General features: G+C 46.6%; 1 protein-coding gene across 14 annotated transcripts in view; it reads right to left on the bottom strand.

Annotated features, from left to right (window-relative positions):
* Ppp2r5c (protein phosphatase 2, regulatory subunit B', gamma) overlaps window positions 1–23,504 on the bottom strand; it is a 136,645-nt gene that overhangs the window by 39,642 nt on the left and 73,499 nt on the right. For all 14 annotated transcript variants that reach the window (XM_063262522.1, XM_039112971.2, XM_008764962.4 and 11 more), the window contains one exon: window positions 16,395–16,594. In XM_063262522.1, coding sequence (XP_063118592.1) covers window positions 16,395–16,594 — 200 coding nt within the window. The remainder of the gene's footprint in view (window positions 1–16,394; window positions 16,595–23,504) is intronic.

Here is a 23,504-nt window from a genome sequence, read left to right as displayed (position 1 = left end):
AATATCTGCAAAAACACTCTGGCTGTGGCCATTGTTCAGCATGTCCCAAACGTCTCTCCTGGAGACAGTAAGAGTGGTCTTACAAGTACGCATGTACCTGTGTCTGACCGTGTCATGATGGGGGGAGGATGGTAATACCAGAAAGAACTGGCACTCTCACTTTCTCTATGTCAGCCCTGTAGATCATTCTCAAAGTGTCTTACTCTCGGGCTGGAGAGATGGCTCAGCGGTTAAGAGCACTGACTGCTCTTCCAGAGGTCCTGAGTTCAATTCCCAGCAACCACATGGTGGCTCACAACCATCTGTAATGGGATCTGATGCCCTCTTCTGGTGTGTCTGAAGACAGCTACAGTGTACCTATATATAATAAATACATAAATCTTTTAAAAAAAAAGTATCTTACTCTCTGATTTAAACACAAGCCAAAGCCGTCTGAAAAACATTTAAAAATAAGACTCCTGCAGTCCAGCAGCCCTGTCCAGCTTCTCTGTGCCTGTATTAGCCATTACCAACGGGTGGATTAATGAGCACTTGGCTGTGGTGTAAAGGGACGGTCTCAAGCAGAACGAGGAATCTCATCCCAGAGACACTGGAGTCTTCATTCTCCATTCTGGCTTGTCCTGACCCACGGCTCCCTCACTTCCAGTTCCCTGTCTTAGTGAGCATGATGTCTATCTGGGAGTCCAAGGGTCAAATGATGGTTATCTCCAAACACTTCCTCTCATAGGCAGCACTGGGGTAACGGATTCTAAGAGTCACTGCTAAGAGACACAGTTCTGAGAAGTATGTCAAGCTTTACTGGTAAAGCTGGGTCCCAAGACACAAAAGCCAGAGTAAAAAACCAAGAGCAGCAATGAGCAACTAGAAACTGTATGGACAGACTGATGCCACAAACACAGACATGAAGACATACAGTGCTCAGAGCTATTCATCTGGCAAGGCGGCCTCCGGAGAAAGCACAGGAAGGGCATTGAGTCTGGGTCCTCTGCGAGAGCAGTGAGGGCTCCCTAACATCTCTCCAGACACACAGCTTACATGTTCTAACATAATGGCTGGAAACATCAGGGAAGTAAAAATTTACAATCCTTGCAGGATATTAAATAAAAGGAATGTAGTTGCAATTCTTTTAACAGTTGTTCTTCTAACAATTCTGAGTACTTTATAGCTCTTGAACAACTAAATGGGACACTATCTCACTTCCGATAATGATGAAGTAGGACAGCCATTTTAGTGTATGAGTTTATTTAACATTTATAAGAGTAAAAAAAAAACCACAAAAGTGATAGTTCGTAAGTCAGCTCAATTAGCATATGCTTAGAAATAACAGCGGAGTGGGGGTGGACCTCAGCTGGCAAAGCGCTTACTTGGCAGGCGTGAAGGCACGGGCTCCTCCCCAGCACATCATAAAACACAGCACACTTGAAACCTAGCACGGGGAAGGTGGAGGCAGGAGTGTCATAAATTCAGGGCCATTCTTGGCTATGTAGCCAGCCTGGACTATAAATTCAGGGCCATTCTTAGTAATGTAGCCAGCCTGGGCTATAGGAGACTCTGTTTCAAACAAAACAGAACAGAAAACCAAACCACAGGCTCTAGATTAATTCCCAGTACTGTAAGAGAGCAAAACGGAACAAAGGTGGATCAAGAAATGTATCTTAAATTATTTACCATGGCCAACAGTTTTATGTAGATTCTGGATGCTGTATTCCAAAATGTTTTATGCTGGTGGATTTCACCGTGAAGCTGGAAGTGTGGTCTAGTGCAGCCACCAGATCCCACCATCAGTATCTAACACATTTGCTATGTTTAGCACAGACGGATGTTTTTTTATTGGATATTTTTTATTTACATTTCAAATGTTATTTCCTTTCCCCCGTTTCCTGGACATAAGCCCCCTATCCCATAAGAAGGGGAGGGGTATGGGATAAGAAGGGGAGGTGTTCCCCCTCCCCAACCACCCTCCCTCCCTCCCCCAACAATCCCCTACACTGTGGAGAAGGGGTCCAGCCTTGGCAGGACCAAGGGCTTCTCCTCCCATTGGTGCCCCAACAAGGATATCCTCTGCTACATAAGCAGTTGGAGCCATGGGTCAGTCCAAGTGCAGTCTTTGGGTAGTGGTTTAGTCCCTAGGAGCTCTGGCTGGTTGGCATTGTTGTTCTTATGGTGTTGCAAGCCCCTCAGTTCCTTCAATCCTTTCTCTAATTCCTCCAACGAGGACCCCGATCTCAGTTCAATGGTTTGCTGCTAGCATTCGCCTCTGTATTTGTCATGCTCTGGCAGAGCTTCTCAGTAGACAGCTCTATCAGGCTCCTGTCAGCATGCACTTCCTGGCTTCATCAGTATTGTCTAGGTTTGGTGGCTGTATGTATATGGGCTGTGTACCCAGGTGGGGCAGGCTCTGAATGGCCGTTCCTTCAGTCTCTGCTCCAAACTTTGTCTCCATATCAGACTGATGTTTTTATTGGGATAAAACATGAAGGAGTAAGGAAGGCTCCAGAATATCCAATCAATACATTCTGCCTCCTACACAACGTACGGAAGTGAGAAAGGGCACGGGACCATCACTTATGCAGCTACCTCTAACCTTACCACCCAGTGCTCATTCTGGCTCAGATGGGGACGTAGCTAAGTGTCACAGGAATGGGGCTTATTCTACTGTCCCGATCAGACCACAGGGAGTAGGTAAAGATGCTCGGCACCACATACTTCCGATCCCAGGAGAGGGAAGAGATGCAGGAGCCCTGTGATGAGCACCATGGCGCTGCCAGGCTGCAGAGTGTGGGGAGAGAGCCAGGAGGAGCCGTCAGCAGGGGCAGGGGCAGGGGCAGGGGCAGGGGCAGGGGCAGGGGCAGGGGCAGGGGCAGGGGCAGGGGCAGGGGCAGTGTGAACTCGTAAGGCAGAGTCAGCCCCACAGAGGAGGAAGTTCTGCAACTGGAAAAGGTCCTGACTATCAGAAGCCATGAAAACACACAGGAGGATTAGCGAGGACCTGGTACAGTTTGCTAGTTCTGTGGTACTAGCTATGGTACCGCTAGGTATGCAGACACGACAGCCCTCATATAAAGGTCTTGAGCATCCTCAGATATGTGAGTCCCCCGGACACTGAGAGATAACTGTACTAGGGGAGGCTGGGGAGGGTGGCTACTTCATCAAGCAGACCAGGAAAACTCCCAACCAATGACATCTTGGATTCAGTGTCAGCTGGGCCTTGTCTTGGCAATGGAGAGTTGTCAGCTCTAGGCTAGTATAGCTCAGGCCCTGTTTAATGCTTAAAAACAAGAACCAAGGGGCTCAAACAATCTCCATATTTCTTAATTGCATCTCCAAGAATGTCTCAAAAACATTTAAAGGAGAAACCTAAATATACAGGACTCAACAGGACAAGCACACAGTTTCACAGATAGGTGGAAAACAGGGAAATGTATTTTACAGAGACAGAATAGGCCACCATTCATCTTGAATGACGTGACTGATGTGGGTATCAGCAGACAAAAAGTGAGGCACAGACAAAGAAGCTATAAACAAAAGACGCAAATCCAACTACTAGGGATGATGGCCAAAGCGTGAGACAAGAACTCTGGGTGGAATTAGTGGATGAGACACCGGGGAGAGACCGGGGAGCCTGAGGACAGAAAGAGAGGTGACAGGCAGGAAAGAGAGGCAGAGCAGAAAGCAAAGAAATGGCACCAGTGAGGCTGGATAGCCCCAGATGCCTACCATGACCCTGGGATCCAACAGACAGCAGTGTCAGAGAGCAGAGTCCGGGAGACCGATGGCGGAGCACAGTGGAGTGCAGAGCAGACTAATACAGTCAACTGATAGACAACTGCCATGGAAAGCATCTACGGAGATTGGCAGCTCTCCCATGACAGAGCAGCTAACAGAGCCTGCAGACAAACAAGCCACAGACCCGAATCAGAAGGGAAAGCTGTAGCAAAAACCCAAGGAAAACCTTTCTGGGTTCCTCAGCCACGGCCCCACAGCTTTAGCAATCACAGGAGTGAGTCAGAGCTGACTTCATCTAAACAACGGACAGCTTTCTGGGTGCTATCGTGCTGGACCCGGAACCCACTGCAACGTGCACAACGTTCAGGCACACCTGAGTCCAAAGCTCATCTACAAACACGACAGTTTATGGCCAATGCCAGAAGCAACCCAGCTGCATCAACTGGGTAAGGGCTAAGAAAGCTGGGTGCTTGTACGATGAATAGCATAGCAAGCAGTTGTAGGGAGCGACTGACTCATCCAACAGGATGAATCTCAAACACTTGCTTAGCAACAGAAACCAGGCTCCAACAGTCACATGGGGCGAGCCCACTTCCCAGACATTCTGGCAAAGGCCACTCAGCACAGGTATATAGAAAAACTAGTGACTATCAGACTGTGAGAATGATACTCTCCAGACCAGAAGCTCCTCCAGAGTTCCTGGCTCACTCCCACCCTGGTCCTTAGAATCTCTTGGCTCTGCTCCATGAGCAAAAGAAACACCTAGCAACCATGATGGCCTGAGATTTGCTATGCAGAGTGGACCGGCCTCAAACTTGCTGCCACCTTCCTGTTTGTGCCTCCTGAGGAACTGCAAGTGTGAGCCACCATACCCAGGTTCTACCTAACAACTCTGGAGCTTACACATCTAGCTTTACTGAGATAGACCAAACAAGCGAACGCCACACATCTGACCCACTAGCCGCACTCCTCAGCGCGCCTGTAACATCACCTACGACCTGATAATGAGCTCGCCCATCCTCCCCAAGGCTTCTTTCTCAACAGTTTTCTCAGTAGAAACAAAGAAACCTGGATGAATTAGTTGGCTGGGAATGAGCAGGGAGAACGGTTAATAGAGGGAAGAGCTGAGTTTTCTTTATAAATTGGTTTCATTTGTTATAAAAATAACTGTGTATTTCTTTTACTTTTAAAACCAACAAACAAGGGAAAATGGGAAAATTTCAAAATGGTAAGAGTGGATCTCTTTAAAAAATGCAGGTAACTTCAGTTAGTGTGTGTCACTGTTACTCACTGGCCCTGAACCCAGGTTTTTGTAACAATGGTAAAACGCTGGCAAAAAACAAACAAACCAACAAACAAACAAACACCCAAACAAACAAACAAAAGCCAACAGAGGGTCACGTGACTTACCCCTCACGATAACTAAGCAGGTCTGTAAGGCATATGGAAACTTCCTATCCTCTCCTTAATTCTGAACACCTCCTCCTTCATCACTGCACGCTCACAGCACCCGCTCAACACCCTTTCCACACTGAAGCAGCAGGCAGAGCAAGGACAAGTCCAAAATCAACCATCACCGGAGGGGGGGAGGGGGGAGTGGGGAGCGCACACAAGGTGCCCGTCCTGGGATGTGGGCGGGGAAAACATTGCAGGTTCCAGTACATCCTGAGAAAAACCTGTAAACCAATGTGTAATCAAGTCTTCAACAGTGACTAATGGGGTGAGCTCTAAAATAATGGGGTGAGCTCAATTTCCTGGAAACCAACAGGGATACTTCGTGGGCAGCACTACCGTAAAGCTACACAGATCGCTTGATTTTAGTTGTTTGTTTTTCTTTAATCTGTGGATTTTTGATGATAGTAAGTGTGGCACATAATCATTGGAAAATAATTTAGAATTATGGAAACTATAGAAATTATAGAGCAAAGAGGAAGTCCCAAGGCCACGCTATCCAAAGGCAGGCAGGCACAGCTGAGTCGGGACTGTGAGCCTCTAGAGTTACTTCAGAACCTGCTTAAGTAAGGAGCCAGCGGCTCGGCCTCTGCCGCATGAGTGACGCTTCGCTGTGTCTCATGACTCACTTCTGTCTGCTTTTGGATTTTATCCTCATGGATTTATTTCCATGTCACAGACAGAAAATGACACTTCACACCAGCGTTTTTAACATCTCAGTCACCTAATCTGACCAACACTCCATGGAACAGCCTTGCCGGTTAATGGCCCACTGCAAAAGGCAACACTCACTAAACCAAACCACTGAAGCCACAGACAACACCTAACTTCAAGGTACTGAGGTTTAGGAATGAAAACTAGAAACACGGGCTTGAGGGTCGGCCCAGTGGTTAAGAGCATTTGTTGTTCTTACAAAGGACCAGGGTTCAACTCCCAGAACCCATGTGGAAGCTCCAGCAGAATAAAAGGCGTCTAAGAGAATAGCTGAGAACTGAACTGGAAATGGGGCGGAGAGAAGCGTTGTCCCTGAGAGTCTGTGGAGCAAGTCTGGGCCATCCTCAGGCATCCGACAAACTCTCCTTTGAGCACACAGAGCAGTAGTGACTTGGGCGTCTGCACCTAGAACTGGAGTTGCCATGCTCTGTGACGTCAGAGTCCTGGGCAGTAGCCTCTCTCTCCACACCTCGGATCAAATCTACACCACACTTGTTCCTACCCTAACACCACCCACGCCTGCCCATTCCTCTCAGCCATCCCAGCCGAGCAGCTGACTCCATTACTTCTCGGACATGCCCCAGCATGCATCTGCCAGTCAGCCCTGTCCCATAGCACCACCATGTCAAAGCTCTTCTTACATGTTCTCAGCAGGCAGCCAGAGTGAAGGGGCAACACAGACAGACAGACACAGACACAGACACAGACACACACAGAGTCACACACACACACAGACAAAGGTCAGGACTCTAGCCACATTCAAACCCAAGTCTCTTTTCACTCCTGTGGTTTTTGGAGCACTGTCCCTGCCTCTGGGTGATCAGCTCATCTGACAATGACAGAGGTGAGGCTCAGCTTGGACCGTGCCTACTGATGTCTGGTCTTGTTCCTCACACAGTCCAGGCAGGCTCTGGGAAGGCTGAGACCATATTACCATTTTCAGTGGAAGCACTCTAAGGCAACAGGGTGCTGGAGTTCAGAGGGACACAATGTGTTCCCTGATTCAGTGAGTGCACTGAGCTGTGTTCTGGTTCGTGATCCAGCACAGGTGGCTGGGGAATCCCAGAGCTCCATGTGGTGCAAAGGGCCCCAGAGCCAGCCATCTATCCAAACATACCCCAGTCAGACCCTTTTCTCCCTATGCCCAAGGCTCTGGAGAGAGCAGCATCTCATAAATTCAGTGATTCAGGATCTTTCCACTTAGGGAATTCACACTCTGCAGAGTTTTGCTCTATTTTTACATAAATTAAGTCATTTGGGGTACAGATGGTTAAAATGGCAGTGCTTCTGACTGCTTCTTTGACTCCTCCAGTCTTTGGGTAGCAGACCTGACTGGGACAGCAGAGGCGATGCTGCAGGCCCAGGTCTCCAGCCGCCACTGTTATGCAGGGGCCACAGTGCCAAATGCAGGCCTGTCTTTTCACCTTGGCCGTCCCACAGGAGGAGCAGGTGCACTTGGCATGCTGGCTGGTCTCAGTCTTCTCTCCTTGTCTCTGTAAGAAGGGACCATGGCAGGGGTTGGGGATTTAGCTCAGTGGTAGAGCGCTTGCCTAGGAAGCGCAAGGCCCTGGGTTCGATCCCCAGCTCCGAAAAAAAGAACAACAAAAAAAAAAAGGGACCATGGCAGATCCCTGCTTACCAACAACCCCGACCTCAGTGCATTCAGCCATATCACTGTGACCCAGGCCTGAGCCCAGAAAGGAAGTCACAGTTTCTGCTAACCCTGTGATAGATACACCAACAAGCAACCTGAATGGCTGTGAACACTGAGTGCAGTAGGCATCCTTAGGGGTACAGGGAACCTGGTGTGGAGAGCTCTTGGGGATGCTTCAAGGAAACTGGCAAAGACATCTGACATTGGGCTAAGACAAGGAAATAAGCTCAAGAAAAATACAGTTGAGGAATGCACTCCTTGTATCTCTTATATTTTTGGTTGTGAGCCTAGTCTTTAACGGCTGAGCCATCTCTCCAGCCCCTTGTATCTCGATCATCTTGATAAGTCCCAGAATACAGTGACCACAGGACCTTTGTTTATTGCCTTGTTTGTCCTTGACTAAGAACTGACCCCATTCTTTGAATGTACTTAGAATGGTATAAAAGCAGACTGGGAAAAAATAAACTCACTTCAGCCTTGCTGGAGTCATGTTATAATGTTGTCTAATTGTTTTTTCTTTCTTTAATTCTCACTCCCTCCCTCAAGATCCTGTTGACTGACTTGAGCAGGCGTGGTCAGGTGGCGCCCTCAATGTTGAGGCTTGAGGATAAGGGGTTCAGCGAAGGACGTGGTGAAAAAGGAAGTGCGTGCAAAGGAAAACAGATAATTTGTGCCAGCATTGGGTGAGTGAGCCCTATAAAAACGGGAGGGGGTAATGGAGAAGGCTTTTGTGCATGTGCTTAGAGATATGCTAAGAGGAGCAAAGACAAGTCAAAAAGACGTCCTACTTCCTCTCCAGCTCCCACTGGGGAATGGCTAGTCCTGGACCTGGGTCCCTTTGCTGGGACATCTGGTTCTCTTCCCTCTCTGTTGATTGTGTGTCCTTGGTGCACCAGTCTGTCCATGTCTGTCAGTCTGTCTGTGGTTGTGTTTGTTGCTTGATTGGTGCTCTGTGTTTCGTACTCAAAAGAAAAAATGGTTAGGGTTCAGCAGGTGGCAGGGCGCTCCTCCCTTGAAACTACAGCTAGAAAAAGTAAGAAAGTTTTATCTGTCTAGTCTAAATAAGTAAATCTGTGTAGCCACTTCATGTTTGTTTCTGACTGGTCTTAAATATATAAATGTGTTCTGCATGTCTTGGTTATCGATTATTGGCTTCTAAGTTATTGGGTATGGTGTAACATTTGTAACATTAGTAACAGAAAGTTGGCTTCAAACTGGTGACTCAGGGTTGGAGTCAGTCAGGGCAACAACACATGGCCTGAGCCAACCCAGGGAAACAGTTTTCTAAGGATAATTCTAAACCAGGATAATAGTTTATGTAATTCTTGATCTAGAAACCATACTTATAAAAGAGAGGATTTAAAACAATGTTTCTTAATGAGGTATTAAAGGCTGCACCGCCATGCATCTATACACAAGAACGGGCAGCCAAACTGTAACACAAAAATAATGCACTTGGTATTGATTTTAGAGACTGGATTGTCTACACTGCTAAAAATTGGTTTTGCCTTCCAAAATTATGGTTATGCCCTGATACTGCAAAAGAAACTTTTAAAAATTATAGTTAAAAAATATATATTGAGGGAAGGGAGAGGCAAAGATTAAAACAGAGACTGAAGGAACACCCATTCAGAGCCTGCCCCACATGTGGCCCATACATATACAGCCACCCAATTAGACAAGATGGATGAAGCAAAGAAGTGCAGACCGACAGGAGCCGGATGTAGATCGCTCCTGAGAGACACAGCCAGAATACAGCAAATATAGAGGCGAATGCCAGCAGCAAACCACTGAACTGAGAATAGGTCCCCTATTGAAGGAATCAGAGAAAGAACTGGAAGAGCTTGAAGGGGCTCGAGACCCCAAAAGTACAACAATGCCAAGCAACCAGAGCTTCCAGGGACTAAGCCACTACCTAAAGACTATACATGGACTGACCCTGGACTCTGACCCCATAGGTAGCAATGAATATCCTAGTAAGAGCACCAGTGGAAGGGGAAGCCCTGGGTCCTGCTAAGACTGAACCCACAGTGAACTAGTCTATGGGGGGAGGGCGGCAATGGGGGGAGGGTTGGGAGGGGAACACCCATAAGGAAGGGGAGGGGGGAGGGGGATGTTTGCCCGGAAACCGGGAAAGGGAATAACACTCGAAATGTATATAAGAAATACTCAAGTTAATAAAAAAAAAAAAAAAAAAAAAAAAAAAAAAAAAAAATATATATATATATTGAAAAAAAATATATATATTGGAACATAAATCCAATAATAGGTGCAAGATTCTAATTTCCCTGGAACTCGCCTACATTTGTAAGAAAAGAAACCAGGCAAGCGGAGACTGTCACAAGCTTTACGGAAGGTTAATGAAGCTGTGGAATTTACGGGAGCACTGCGACCTGGCTTACCTACCCCAGCCGCCATTCCAGAAAATACGTATAGACTCGTCATAGACCTAAAGATTGTTTTTATAGTACTTCCTTGCATCTTGATTACTGTAAAAGGTTTGCTTTTAGTGTGCCTGCTTGTAATCTTAAAGAACCCAGGAAGTAATACCACTGAAAAGTTTTGACTCAAGGAAGGGCTAATAACCCTACATTATGTCAAAAATGTGTTGCTGCTTCAGTACCAGAAGTTAGGACTTCACATCCTTCTGTGTATCTACTCATTATATGAATATATATGGATATATATATATATATATATATATATATATATATATATATATATGAATGTATTTTATTAGCTGACCCCTCTGAAGGAGTTTACCACAAGCCTTTGCTCTTATACAACGAGCTTTAAAATCTCGGGGATCAGTTGCTGCTCCAGAAAAGATTCAAAGGCAATATCCTTTTCAATATTTGGGACATCAGTTATATCCTAAATAAATTAAGGCACAGAATATCCAAATAAGAAAAGATAATTTACTTTTAATGATTTTCAAAAGCTATTAATTGGCTAAGACCTCACCTTAAGCTTACCACAGGAGACCTTAAACCTCTGTTTGATATTCTCAAGGGGGACACAAACCCTAGTTCTCTTCAACAATTAACTGATGAGGGACAAAGAGCTTTGCAGAAAGTACTGGAGGCTATTAGTCAACAACAGATACATTATGTAGCTCAATTATTGGCTGTTTGTGTTCTTGCTACCTTTCATGTACCCACAGCAGTTCTTTGGCAAAAGGGACAATTAATGTGGACTCATCTTTCTTTATCTCCAAGTAAAGTTTGAACACCCTATTATGAAGCTGTTATTGTGTTAATACAGAATTGTAGGATAGAATCAAAAAGTATTTTGGGAAAGAACCTGATGAAATATTCCTTATTCCAAACAGCAATTAAATTGGTTATTGCAGAATACTGATGTTTGGCCTGCTGCATGTGCAAACTTTTGAGGCAAAATTGATAATCATTATCCAAAAGATAAGTTGTTACAATTTGCCTCTATGCATGCTTTTGTATTTCCTGTAAATTTACACATGCAGCCGATAGAGAATGTGCTTACTGTATTTACAGACGGCTCATCTAATGGGAAGGCAGCATATGCAACTGGATTACATGTTCATTCTCAAGTCCCCCACCCACTTCAGCAAAATAATCTAATTATGTGCTGAAGCCACTGTTTTTGAAATGTTGAAAATCAAGCTTTTTTTTTTTCTTTTTTCTTTTTTTCGGAGCTGGGGACCGAACCCAGGGCAAGCGCTCTACCACTGAGCTAAATCCCCAACCCCTAAGCTTTTAATTTGAATACTGATAGCCAATATAAGCTCATGGCTTGCAATTGCTTGAAGCTGTTCCTTTTTTTAGATACTGCTAATTCTCAAATTTTGCAATTATTTATGCAAATACGACTCAATTTAAGAGAATGTACTGTTCCTTACTTTACTGGACATTTAAGAGCTCATGCTAGATTGCCCAGACCCCTGAGTGAGGCCACACAGATTGTGTGCGAGGCAGATTATCGGCCATACAGAGAACAATCGGCCAAACAATCTCATTCTTTACATCGTCACAAGAGTAACAGCTCGGAACAACAATTTGGTGTTTCTAGACAATGTGCACGTCAAATTGTAAAGACTTGTCCTCCATTTCTTCCTTTCCCACATAATGGTGTTTATCCTCAAGGACTCACGCCTGATCAGTTATGGCAAATGGATGTTACTCATATTTCTGACTTTGGAAACTTAACAAGTGTACATGTAACTATTGACACCTTCTTAGGCTTTCTTTCTTTTCTTTTTTTTTTTTTTTTTTTTGTTCTTTTTTTCGGAGCTGGGGACCGAACCCAGGGTCTTGCGCTTCCTAGGCAAGCGCTCTACTACTGAGCCAAATCCCCAACCCCATTTCTTAGGCTTTCTTGTTGTAACTGCTTGAACAGGGGAGGCAACTTAGATTGTAACTGCTTACTGCCTACCTTGTTCTCTATGCTGGCTGGTCCACATCAGATTAAAGCAGATAATGAAACTGGCCACTGCGGTCAGGCGTTTGAGACGTTCTGTCGACAATCTATTATTACCACATTACTGGGACTCCTTATAATCCTCAAGGACAAGGTATTGTGGAATGGGCCCATGGAACTTTAAAACAATATCTTCATAAAATAAAAAAGGAGGAATTATATCCATATACACCACAAAACTGTTTAAATCATGCTCTTTTTATCTTAAATCTTAAAAATGTGGATGTTGATGGACACGCAGTTGCTAAGCATTTCTGGCCTCTGCACACTTTAGTGAGACTCGAGGGTCCACGTACTAGCACACGGCATGGCTCCATCAGGTGTTAACATGGGGGCAGGGCATGCCTGAGGTTTAGGTATTAACATGGGGGAGAGCATGCCTGAGGTTTCTTCTCTGGAGGCTAAGGGAACGCAGTGACAGGGAAGCTGAACTGGGCATATGTGCCTGACCTACCTTTCCTACATCCTGTATGGTCAAGGCAGAAACTTGGAGAAGAACATCTGTAAAACTGTAACCCAAAGCACAGAGGTGGGCATGCTGAAACATGGAACTAACTGAAATTTAAGCAGCTAGCGACACTTGTGGGAATATTTATCTTAATTAAATGATTTGTAGTGGAAAGACCCAATTTAAATCTGGATCTTATGAGGAGAGAAGATACACCTCTACTCTAGATCTTTTGAGGTGGGAAGATCCACCTTTAATCTGGGCCACACGTTTTGATGGCAGCCTGTATAAGGACAGGGAAAAGGAAGCTTGCTCTCTGTGCCTGCCTGCTCTCAGTGTCAGTGGTGAAGTCCATTCCTTCACAGGCACTGGAGCCTACTTCTCTGGAATGCCAGCATATACCAAAGACCAGCCAAGTCATCCACCCTTATGGCCTCAACAGCTACTGCATTCTTGGACCTTCCATTGGTAAACAGCCAGCACTAGACGGGCTGGACCACAGCCTGTGAGCCATTCTAATAAATCTCCTTTCTATGTATACATCCATTCATTTTCATATCAGTTTTACTCTTCTGGAGACCTGAACATTATTACAGGTGACATGTGCGGGGACAGTCAAACCCAGGTGGGCCACACACTCAGCATGGATACATCATTCCCTGTGAGCGACTCTGGAAAATACGTTTGCGGTTTTGCAGATCTTGACGATTTACCTTACCCCATGCTGCTGAGCCCAAATCTTGCAAGTTCCCATGTTCACAACAAATACTATCAGCTGTTTCCTGGAAAGTATAATCTCATCCCCCCCCCCCCTCTCAAAAAGAAAAATGCCTGCTAAATACTGAAGTCCGAATCAGGGTTTTTTTAAACATTAGATTTTTAGGTGAAGACAGTTTCCATGCAAACAATGGCAAATTCTGTACCACTCCACTGCACACCTTCTCTGGAGCAACAGCTTAAGGCCCCTGGGCACGAAGCAATGGCCACAGCCGTCTTCCATAGCTCATCTGACAACATTAGAAGGTCTCGATGCAACCCCAATGACCTATTCTACTATTCCAGTCAGCCTGGGGTTCTGTTTCTCTCTGTGGGCGTGCGGGTAGGAGCACACTGGCCAGTCTGTAAGGCTCTGGTTCGTAGTGGGATATGGAACAGAGCACAAATGGAAAGACGCCCAGATAAACACAAGTCAGTGCCACAGTGAGTTACTAGGTCTCACTCGGGACAATGGAACCAAAGAAATAGGCAACAAGGTTGTGGGGGTGTGGAGACTTCACCAGTCAGGAGTATGAGCTAGTGCAGCCATTCTGAAACAGCCTGACGGTTCTCATCTGTGAGGCTCACAGCACTCTGCTGCTAGGTCACACTCCAGAGAGCTGCTCTGTGCCAGTGCTGCTCCACAGCAGCCTTAGCAGACCCAAATCCAAGTTGGTGTGGCAGTACACGCCTGCAACGCCAGGAGCGGGTAGGTAGATCTCTGTGAATTCTGGGCCAGCCTGGTCTACATAGAGAGTTCCAGGGCAGCCAGGCCTATCTACTGCAACCTTGTCTCAAAACTGCATCAAACCAAAAGGCCAGAAATAACCTTAACCCTCACCAGATTACGAATGGCTGGGCAAAGGGGACTCAGTGGTTAAGAGTACTGGCTGCTTTTCCAGGAGACTCAGGGTTGATTCCCAGCACCCACATGGCCAATAACCACCATCGGTCATTCTAGACCCAGAGAATGTGACATCCTCTTCTGGTCTTTGAAGATATGTCACATATATGGTACCCAGACATACATGCAGGCAAAACATCCATATACATAAAAATAAAAATAAAATTTTAAAAGAATATCAAAAAAGAGTGTATCTATATAACAGACTATTATGATAAGATTATTTGTCCAGAGAAGGAGAAGTGTAGGCTATGACACGGCTGAGACTGAAGCACCCTCTCTGGAAATGCTTGTCATGAAGTATGAGTCATTCCTTAGGTAAGGTGAACTTTAGGACATGACGACGTAAACAGCCGTTAAGGAGCCACACAGCATCCTCGGCAGACAGGTGGTGCTCACGCAGCTACACTGCTGTGAACGCTTCAGTTAGCAGACATTAATGTCTCTAAAGTCACTGGGAACAAGATGACATCTACTCCAGACACAAGAAACAGCAGCAGGTGGCCATCAGACATGGACAAAGTGCTGTGAACATGGCCACTGGCTGGGGCTGGAGGCTGCTGAGCTCTCATCAGAATGGGCCCAAAGCAGGCCTCACCGGGATGGAGGCTGTGGTAGGACCCTGAACCCCTCATGTGCTTGCTGTGCCACACTACAGACAGCCACGACACTGCCACCCCACCCCGAGCCTTCCCGCCCCACCCAGCCTTCACCACACTTTTCATTGTTGCTGCTGTTACTCTGGGCTTGACCTGTCCCCCGTGGTCATGTGTTTGAACACCAGTTCCTCAGGAAGGAGTGGGAGCTCTGAAGTGGGAGGTGAGGATGATACAAATGGGTCACTGGAAGTGGGCCTGGGAAGGGCACAGGCTGAATGAGCTCTCTTGATTCTTGATTCACCAAGATGAGCACAAGTCATACCGTGGACAGACTACCAGCCACTGTTACCTTCCCCAGTGTCAGGGGAAGTAATGAACATACTATCAGTTCATACAAGAACCCAATCTCTGCTTGCTCCTATTCTCCTCAGAGATCACCAGACAAACAGGAGGTCAGGGCAGATACACATGTGCATACACACAGACGCGGACACAGACACAGACAGACACACATACACAAGACACACACAGACAGACACACGCGCAGACACACACACACACACACACACACACACACAGACAGACACGCACAGACACACACATACACACGACATCTGACAGCTTGATAGTCTGTGACTCTACTCTCTGATCTCTCGTGCACATGGACAGGAGCAGAAGTCACCCCCTCAGCCCTGCAGCCCCAGCCTGCTTTCCCCCGAGGGTCAGCATCGTCTGAATCATGCAATTTTCATGCCAACCAAGTACCTGTCTCACCTTCGTCAGAATCTGTTCTTTCTCCCCTAAAAGTGCCCAGTCCACCGTGAAAAGTCAGAAAACTGTGTCAAATTCTTCTGGGAGCCACCTGCCCACCTGCTCAGGGAGTGCATGATGTGCAGGAGAGGGGACAAAGTCGCAACAGAGACAGAGACTCTGGCTCGGGAACAGGAGTAGGAGCAATGCCCAACCCATGGAAGAAGTCTCTAGAGCATCCCAGGTGCTCCAGGAAAGACAAGAGAAACCCAGTCAAGCAGTCTAGAGCGCACTTGGCTGAAGGGTAGGCATTTGATGCAAACAAGGCAGGTTCTTCCTATAAATTAGGCAATACTGGTTGCCAAGACTGCTTCGAAACAGGAAAATTCCATAGTACAACTGACCTATTAACAAATTTAATAGGTACTAAGAGAGAGGTTCCGTTCTAAAAGGAAGTCAGGTTCAACACATTCATCCTAATGAGTGGAGGGGATGGATCTTAGTATCTGATGTAAGAACAGACTTGATAAGCAGAAGAAAATGAAGCTATACTCCTGATGGAAGCCACTGAGGAAGTTCCAGGAGGACTGACTATGAAGGCCAAGAACAAACTGAAAGCTGTGAAGACAGGACAGTTCCTTACAGTTCTGGATGGGGCGGACTTCCACAGCTTTTGAGCTGGAGTTAAGGAGGGAGCAAAGGCTGCCGCTACCCCGGGCGGGTGTCACTGCCCTGGGCACTGGCCTGGGCATCTGCTCTTTGCTGAGGGCACACGGTGGGCAGGACACTTACTTCTGAGTTACACGAGGGGACCTACAGTAAGGCTGCATTGCTTAAGAAGTCAAGGCAAAGAATGAGAGACAACAACGTAGCAGACACAAAGCCAGCCGTCCCGTCTTGGGGGAGGGGAAGGGCGCCCTCCCGCAGCTCACTCACCATGTGGACGGCCTCGGGGTAAATGGGCTCCGTGATTACGTTCCGGTTGTGTGTGATATATTCCACCATCTCACTGAGTGCAGCTCGCTTTACCTCCTTCCACTTCAGGTCACTCAGTGGGTCAGAAACAAAGTCAAAGAGGACACAACACTGACGTAGCTTCTGGATAAAAAGCTTCTCTTGATCTGCAGGAGGAACATCTGAAAGGGGAGAGCGAGGGCTGTCAGTCACGATGATGCTTAACCCACAGAGCCAGGAGAGACACTCTTTTTTTTTTTTTTTTTTTTTTTTTTTTGGTTCTTTTTCTTTTTTCGGAGCTGGGGACCGAACCCAGGGCCTTGCGCTTCCTAGGCAAGCGCTCTACCACTGAGCTAAATCCCCAACCCCAGGAGAGACACTCTTAGCCTCCCATTTTATTGTGGATTAAGAAGAGTGCAAGGAAAGGGACTGGTGAGGTGAAAGTGTTAAATACCCGCTCAACAGTGCAGAGGGCGTGTGTGCCCCATGGCTGTCGACATCACAGGCGTGGCATGATTGACAGCACCAGTCACAACCAACCCTTCTGAAGGCGCTCAAGGACAGATAATTTCTGGGCAGCGACACTCACATGCCAGGCCCCAGGCTGGGAAAGGGGAAAGAGAGCAGCAGACAGGGAGACCAGGTCTGGGCGACGGTGACGGCAGAGGCAGGTATGGAATGGGGAGAGACTTCTGGCTGCCCAAGCACAGCAACTGCATCTGCCCAGAGACCTGCAGTAAGGGCAGCCTTGATTTCTCTCCAAGTCCCCTCCATCCCTCTCTCTGGTCGATATGCGTACGATGGCAGAGATGCAGTTGCTGCGATCGTAACAGGAACTTCTTCAGGGAGCACTTACTGAGACACTGACCCCTTTCACTTCATTTTTAATAAGACAACAGAGATGCAGAAACACTGTCAGGCGATGAAGCTGAACTGGACTCAGTTCCACAGGACAGCCCTGAGAAGTTTAGAAAACTTTAACCACCAGAGTGAGGCTGATGGCTTCTCTGGGCTGAAGAAGAGACCAGAGGTGGTGATGGTGGAGTGCATCAGGCATGGAGCACATCAAAGGCAGGACATGTATCTTAGGTCACGTGTGCACCTCTGCGAGTCAGCATTTCCCTGTTAGCAAACGGAACTATGAGACTATTCGAGAGCCAAGCCATCACTTAAGTGCAGGAGACCACTGGATTACTGTAGGATAAAATATGCCTGCAACTCATCTGTTTCAGAGTCACATGCGGATTGACCCCTTAACTCACTTGTTAAATTCTGGTAAGATGTCCACAATGCTCTCTAAGGTCCTCTTTTGAGTCTACATCTTCCTATAGCCTTGGGTTAAGGCAGGTTCTTGGTATATAGCCATGGCTGGCTTAGAACTCGATGTAGGGAGTTGGGGATTTAGCTCAGTGGTAGAGTGCTTGCCTAGCAAGCGCAAGGCCCTGGGTTCGGTCCCCAGCTCCGAAAAAAAAAAAAAAAAAAAAAAGAAAGAACTCGATGTAGATCAGGCTAACCTCAAAATTGCAGTGGCCCTTCTGCCTTTGTTTCTCAAGTGCAGAGCACACAGGTGTCAGCCTGTAATTCATTACCTTTTTAAAATGATCCATAAAAACATTAACTTTTTTCTTTTTAAACCCCTCTGGTTTAATTTCAAATGTGAACTTGCATGAATTATTCTTCTGGTGAGCGTTGAGTCGTCCTGAGAGCACCTTCCCAGATGAGCCTCCCCAGCAGGCATCCCTGACTAGGTGCTGCTCTGCTCCCTTCAGCTCATGGCCTTCCTTGGAGCTCCCACTGCCAGCTTTCTGATCCGCTGCTCTACAAGGCCCTTCCTTACTTCCTGGCTGAGCCAGTCATCCAGCACCTACAGTAAACAGGCAGCTAGTTTGCTAAGCATCTCCACTTCCCATGATGCCAGGAGGGCAGGTGCCTTCTGATGACAGCTTTTACTTATCTGAATCCCTAGTGGCTAAGCTTAGAGAGAACAGGCACTGGTACATGAATTCCATGGTCACACAGAGACAGCAAACACTGAAGCAGGGTGAGGAGGCTGGGACAAGAGAGCCACCACCGTATCATACCATCACAACACACAGAGCCCGTGTCCATCTCAACCCAACGCTTTCTGTGGAAAGGGTGTGTTTCCTGAGTTATATCCTCCTCCTAGCCTCTGACCCTCGGGAATATTTATTCACATTCCACATTGCCAGGATGCCTTAACTAAGCTTATAGTTGACACAACCTGACTATCCAGACTCTGGCTGTGCTTTGTTTATTTTCTTAGCAGTACAGAGAACCAAGAAGCCCACAGTTTAGCTGGGCAGTGGTGGCACATGCCTTTCATCCCAGCACTTGGAGGGCAGGGGCAGGTAGATCCTTGAGTTCTAGTTCTAGCTTGGGCTACATAGTAAGTTCTGAGCAGTGAGGGCTACACAATGAGCCGTGTCTTAAAAATATAATTAAAATAGGGGTTGGAGGTTTAGCTCAGTGGTTGTAGGTACTTGTTGCTCTTGAATAAGACTCCCAGCATACATATGGTAGCTTCTGACCTCTGGAGGACACAAGGCATGCATGTGGTGCGTGTATACTATGCAGGCAAAGCACCCAAACACATAAAATAACAAAGTAATCTAAAAAATCTTTATTAAAAAAATAGCAATGAAATATAGGGTTGCAAAGCTAAAGTAATGTACTTCCTGTCAGACATCTGCACGTCTTAACAATATGAGTTAACGTAGGGCTTCTTGATCAGTGTGCTGTTTTAATTCCCCTGTTCTGCTGTGCTGATAGGACAGCACAAGAGGCTAGAGAGGCCAGAGGCCCATGCTTCATGCTGCCCAGACGCGCTGCTCTCAAACACCTTGTGCATTAGTAACTTCAGCACGCCTTGCTTTCATCAATTGCCTATGAATGTGAAGCGATCCACACTTGCTTTGGGCTGAGTCCTTGATGACGCTAAGGCGTGAAGCCTACAGACACACTCATACAGAGTCTGTGGAGAAGGAACGGAACAAAGACACCAGCCCTGGGCCTCAGAAACAAGGGAGCTGGGGCTCACCCTCAGAACCCTGTTGGCTACTCAGGACTCACAGAAGCCTGCGGTCTTCACTGCCCAGCGCTCACACTTGCTGACCATCAGGACAGCTGGAGCACACACCTCCACTGTGTGCTGTGTGTGAAGCAGGGAGATTACTTCACATGCAAGTCAGACTGCTGCTACAGAATAGGTTCCAGGCCACTCTGGGCCACAAAATAAGACCACTGTGGGCCAGTGAAGAACACTGCAGACTGTTGAGTTCTGAGTAGTCACTAATGTAACAGCCAATAGCACAGATGAACTTACAATGTACGCTTCAATTACAGAACTGACCAACAATTCTAGGTACAGATTTTTAACCCAAATCATGGGATGTGTGACGTATTAGCCAAGAGACTCAATTGCCTCTCTGTGCTAAGAAGCATTCTGTGAACTCTGAAAAAACTGAAGGGAGCCAGCCTAATTGGTAAATTACCCACACATGCACAAGGACATGCATGCACACACATACACACACAAAACACACAACAAACCAAAGCCACCATTCCTCTACATGACAAGTTTTGGCTAAAAGGATCTCTGGTCAGGTATGGTGTCACCATTTAACTCCAGTTGGCTGGGATCTTGCCATATAGACCAGGTTAGTCATGAACTCACAGATTCCTGCCTTTGCCTCCTGAGTGCTGGGATTAAGGATGTGTGCCACCACACCTAGTACTTTGTGGGTTTTTTCTTTGAAGATTTATTTTTATTTTATGTTGTATAGGTGTTTTTCTTGCATGTATGTCTGTTCGCCTTGTGTATGGTATCCTCTGAGGGCAGAAGAAGATGAATAATTCTCTGGAACCAGAGTTCCAGAGACTGGGTCACTGGTGGATGTCACTCAGGAAGAGATACAGTGGGCACGTGAGCTTCCTGGAGACGGCCACCATCCTGCTGAGCTGCAATGGGGGAGCTCTGGTGAGGCACAGTCTCAGAGACTTCACCCAGGACTGATTGCTTCTTGCTACTGCTGTGTTTTCTCATGTTTGTGACTGCCACACTCCTCACATGTGTGGCTTAGTGTGAGTGGACGCCAGGGGACCCTCACTGCCTACAGCCTGGTTTGTGAGATTACTTCCTCAGAGATAGCCTATGCTTTTGGGCAAATTTCCTACAGATCAACATGAAGATGTTGATTTATGCTGTTCAGATGAATTAATGACTTATAGAATTCCTGATTTGATTCATATAATTTTAGGAAGAAAGTTTTAAGGACATGGTTTAGTTGTTTTGCTAGAAAGATGTAATAAAGTTAGAATTAAGAATAAGAAAAGAAAGAGGCTTGGGACATATTTGTGAACAAGAAAAAACACTCATTCTAGGTCAGGTTCAAGGAGGAGGCCACAGGTGTGCATTATGGTAAAGCCAGGTCATGTGAAACTGTTGCTCTGAACTTATAATGAGCTTACAGAATGAAACGCTGCCTTGAACTCAGTATCTACATCCTTCTGCGACTCCCCTTCTGTGTAACATTTCATCTGTGAGGTAACTTTATAAAGAACTTTTGTCTGAGAAGGTATAAAAAGGCTGAAAGAAAAAATAAAGTGTGGCTCTTTGGGCTCTGCTCCATCCACCAAGTAAGAGAGATAGAAATAGAGATAGAGATGGAGATAGAGAGAGGGAGCGAGTGTTTGAGTGTGAGTGTGAGTGTGTGTGTGTGTGTGTGTGTGTGTGTGTGTCTGCCTGCCTGCCTGCCTGCCTGCCTGCCTGCCTCCAGGTCTTTGTGAAATTGCCAGAAGCCATCAGCTTGTGGCCCCCAGAAAACAGTAAGAGAGAGTTAAAGGCCAGAGGTCATTAGCCTTTGTCCTTTGTCCAGTGCTGTGTCTCACCTCAGTCCTTGACCCTGTCAGGGCTGGCCCAACGGTCACTGCGTGGTATTAACTGAATCCAGGTCCTCTCAAGAACAAGTGGTCTTAACTAGTCTGCCTCTCTAGCTTTCTATATGTTTTTTAAAAGAACAACCCATGAATCTTTTTAATGACTACGTCTAACTAGTAAGGTAGTACACGCCTGCAATCTCAGCATCAAGGAGGCAGAGGCAGGAGAACAGTCTGAGGCCAGCCTGGGCTACATGGGTCCTGGTATCTGTATAGCTAGGGCTATCTTCTGCGAGCACTGCCCTTCACTGTACCACCACTGTTGTTAAGAATCCTCCATCTTGTCTTCCTTCACGGGCGGACTGTTATGAACCTTTACTTGCACCACACAGGTTGGAGAACTGTGTGAGTTTCCTATCTATATGGAGTATCCCGATACAGAGGAACAAACTACTCTCTAATTACTCAGGTTCTCCTTTTAACATGGTCAGATAATTTCTAGTTAAAATGTGCTAAACAGTATTGGGGGGCAGTTTTTTTGGGATTTGCTGTGCTCTGATGTTACTATGAGATGATATTCCCGCAAAAGATTAATTTTAGATTGGTGTTGCAATACAGAAAAAAAAAAAAAGCAACCTGTAACTGGCTACCCTGTTTGGCTGTGGAGTCTGACCCTGTTCCTGTAAATACTTCCTTCAATGTGCGAGCCCTGGCACACTGCTGTGTCTGTGCTAGCCAGGACCTCCAAGTGGCACTGAAAGGAGGTGGGCAGGCTCTTCCTCCTCCTCCTCCTCCTTCTACTCCTCCTTCTCTTCTTCCTCCTCTTCCCCCTCTTCCCCCTCCTCCTCCTTTTCCCCCCTCTTCCCTCTCCTCCCCTTCCTCTTCCTCCTCCCCCTCTTTCCCCTCCTCCACAGCTTGGAGATCACCACTGGAATCCAGTTGTTCTGGGAAGCTGCATGAGAAATCCACCTGTGTACTCAAAGACACTCTAATCTGCTACCTAACAGCCACCTCTGTGGGCCTGGGACAGCAGAATCTGCACGTATGGAGTGCCAAGGGCAGGAGTGGAGAAGAGCCATTGTTCTGGTAGCAGGACTGTTTGTGAAGCTTCATTAGGCAGCTGAACTGTGGGTGGCAGAGGGAAGGACCCTGGATTCACAGCAGTATTGGACTGCAGGACAGAGGGTATGTCAGTCTTTCAACACAGGTTGGCTAGGGCCCAGGGCCCAGGAAACAGACAGAAAGAAAGTTAGATCATATGTCACACAAGCTCAAACAAATTGGAGCATCAGAGACTTGATGTAAAAGGCAATGGCTAACACATTAAAAAAATAGTAATAGACTGGATGTTTTTATGTCAACTTGACCTGAGCTTAGGGTCATCTAAGAGGGAACTTCAACTGAGAAAAGGACTTCCATTAGACTGAACGGCCTGTAGACAAGTCTGGGGAATTTTCTTCATTAGTGATGTGAGGGGCTCAGTGATATGTGGGAACCATCCCTGGGGTGCATGGTCCTGGGTTGTTTAGCAAGCCATGGGAGCAAGACACTAAGCAGCATTCCTCCATGATTTCTGTTTCAGTTCCTGCCCTGAATTCCCCTCCAGAAGGACTGAGGAGATGGGGACATGTAAACAAATTAACCCTTTCCTCTTCTTAACAACAGATAAAAACCTAAGACAGTTATAGAAGAACATCTTAGAAGAAATTCCAGGCACAACCCTTAGTCCCAGCACTAGGGAAGCAGGGGCAGGCAGATCTCTGGGAGTTCACAGCTAGCCTGGCCTACACTGTAGGTTCCATGTGAGAGAGTGAGATAGGCTGCACAGTGAGACTCTCTCTCAAAAATACACAAGTAAATAGAAGAGAAGGGAAGGGCAGGACGTTAAGACACAGAACCTAAACAATGGAGAATCACTAAACAATTCATCAAGAAAACTACAGCAAAGCCACAAACTTTATCATTACCAGGAAGCCAGTCTGTGGGTGCGCATCTGTAATCCTGGACCTCTGGAGGCCTAGATGGGAGCATCACAAACTCAAGGCCAGCTCGGGCTACCCGCAAGTTTGTGGATCAGTGTAGGGACAGCAAGACTGTTTCAAAAACCAAAACAAACAAAAATACAACTAGACACTAGCAGCTATCCACTAGTTGGCAGACACTCAACAGCAGGGGAGGGGCAGGGCTGCAGCCAGC

The sequence above is a fragment of the Rattus norvegicus genome, chromosome 6 (assembly GCF_036323735.1).
Source record: "Rattus norvegicus strain BN/NHsdMcwi chromosome 6, GRCr8, whole genome shotgun sequence".
NCBI classification, from domain to species: Eukaryota; Metazoa; Chordata; class Mammalia; order Rodentia; family Muridae; genus Rattus; species Rattus norvegicus.
The sequence above is the reverse complement of the archived record's forward strand: the minus strand, read 5'-3'. Positions and strand labels throughout refer to the sequence as shown.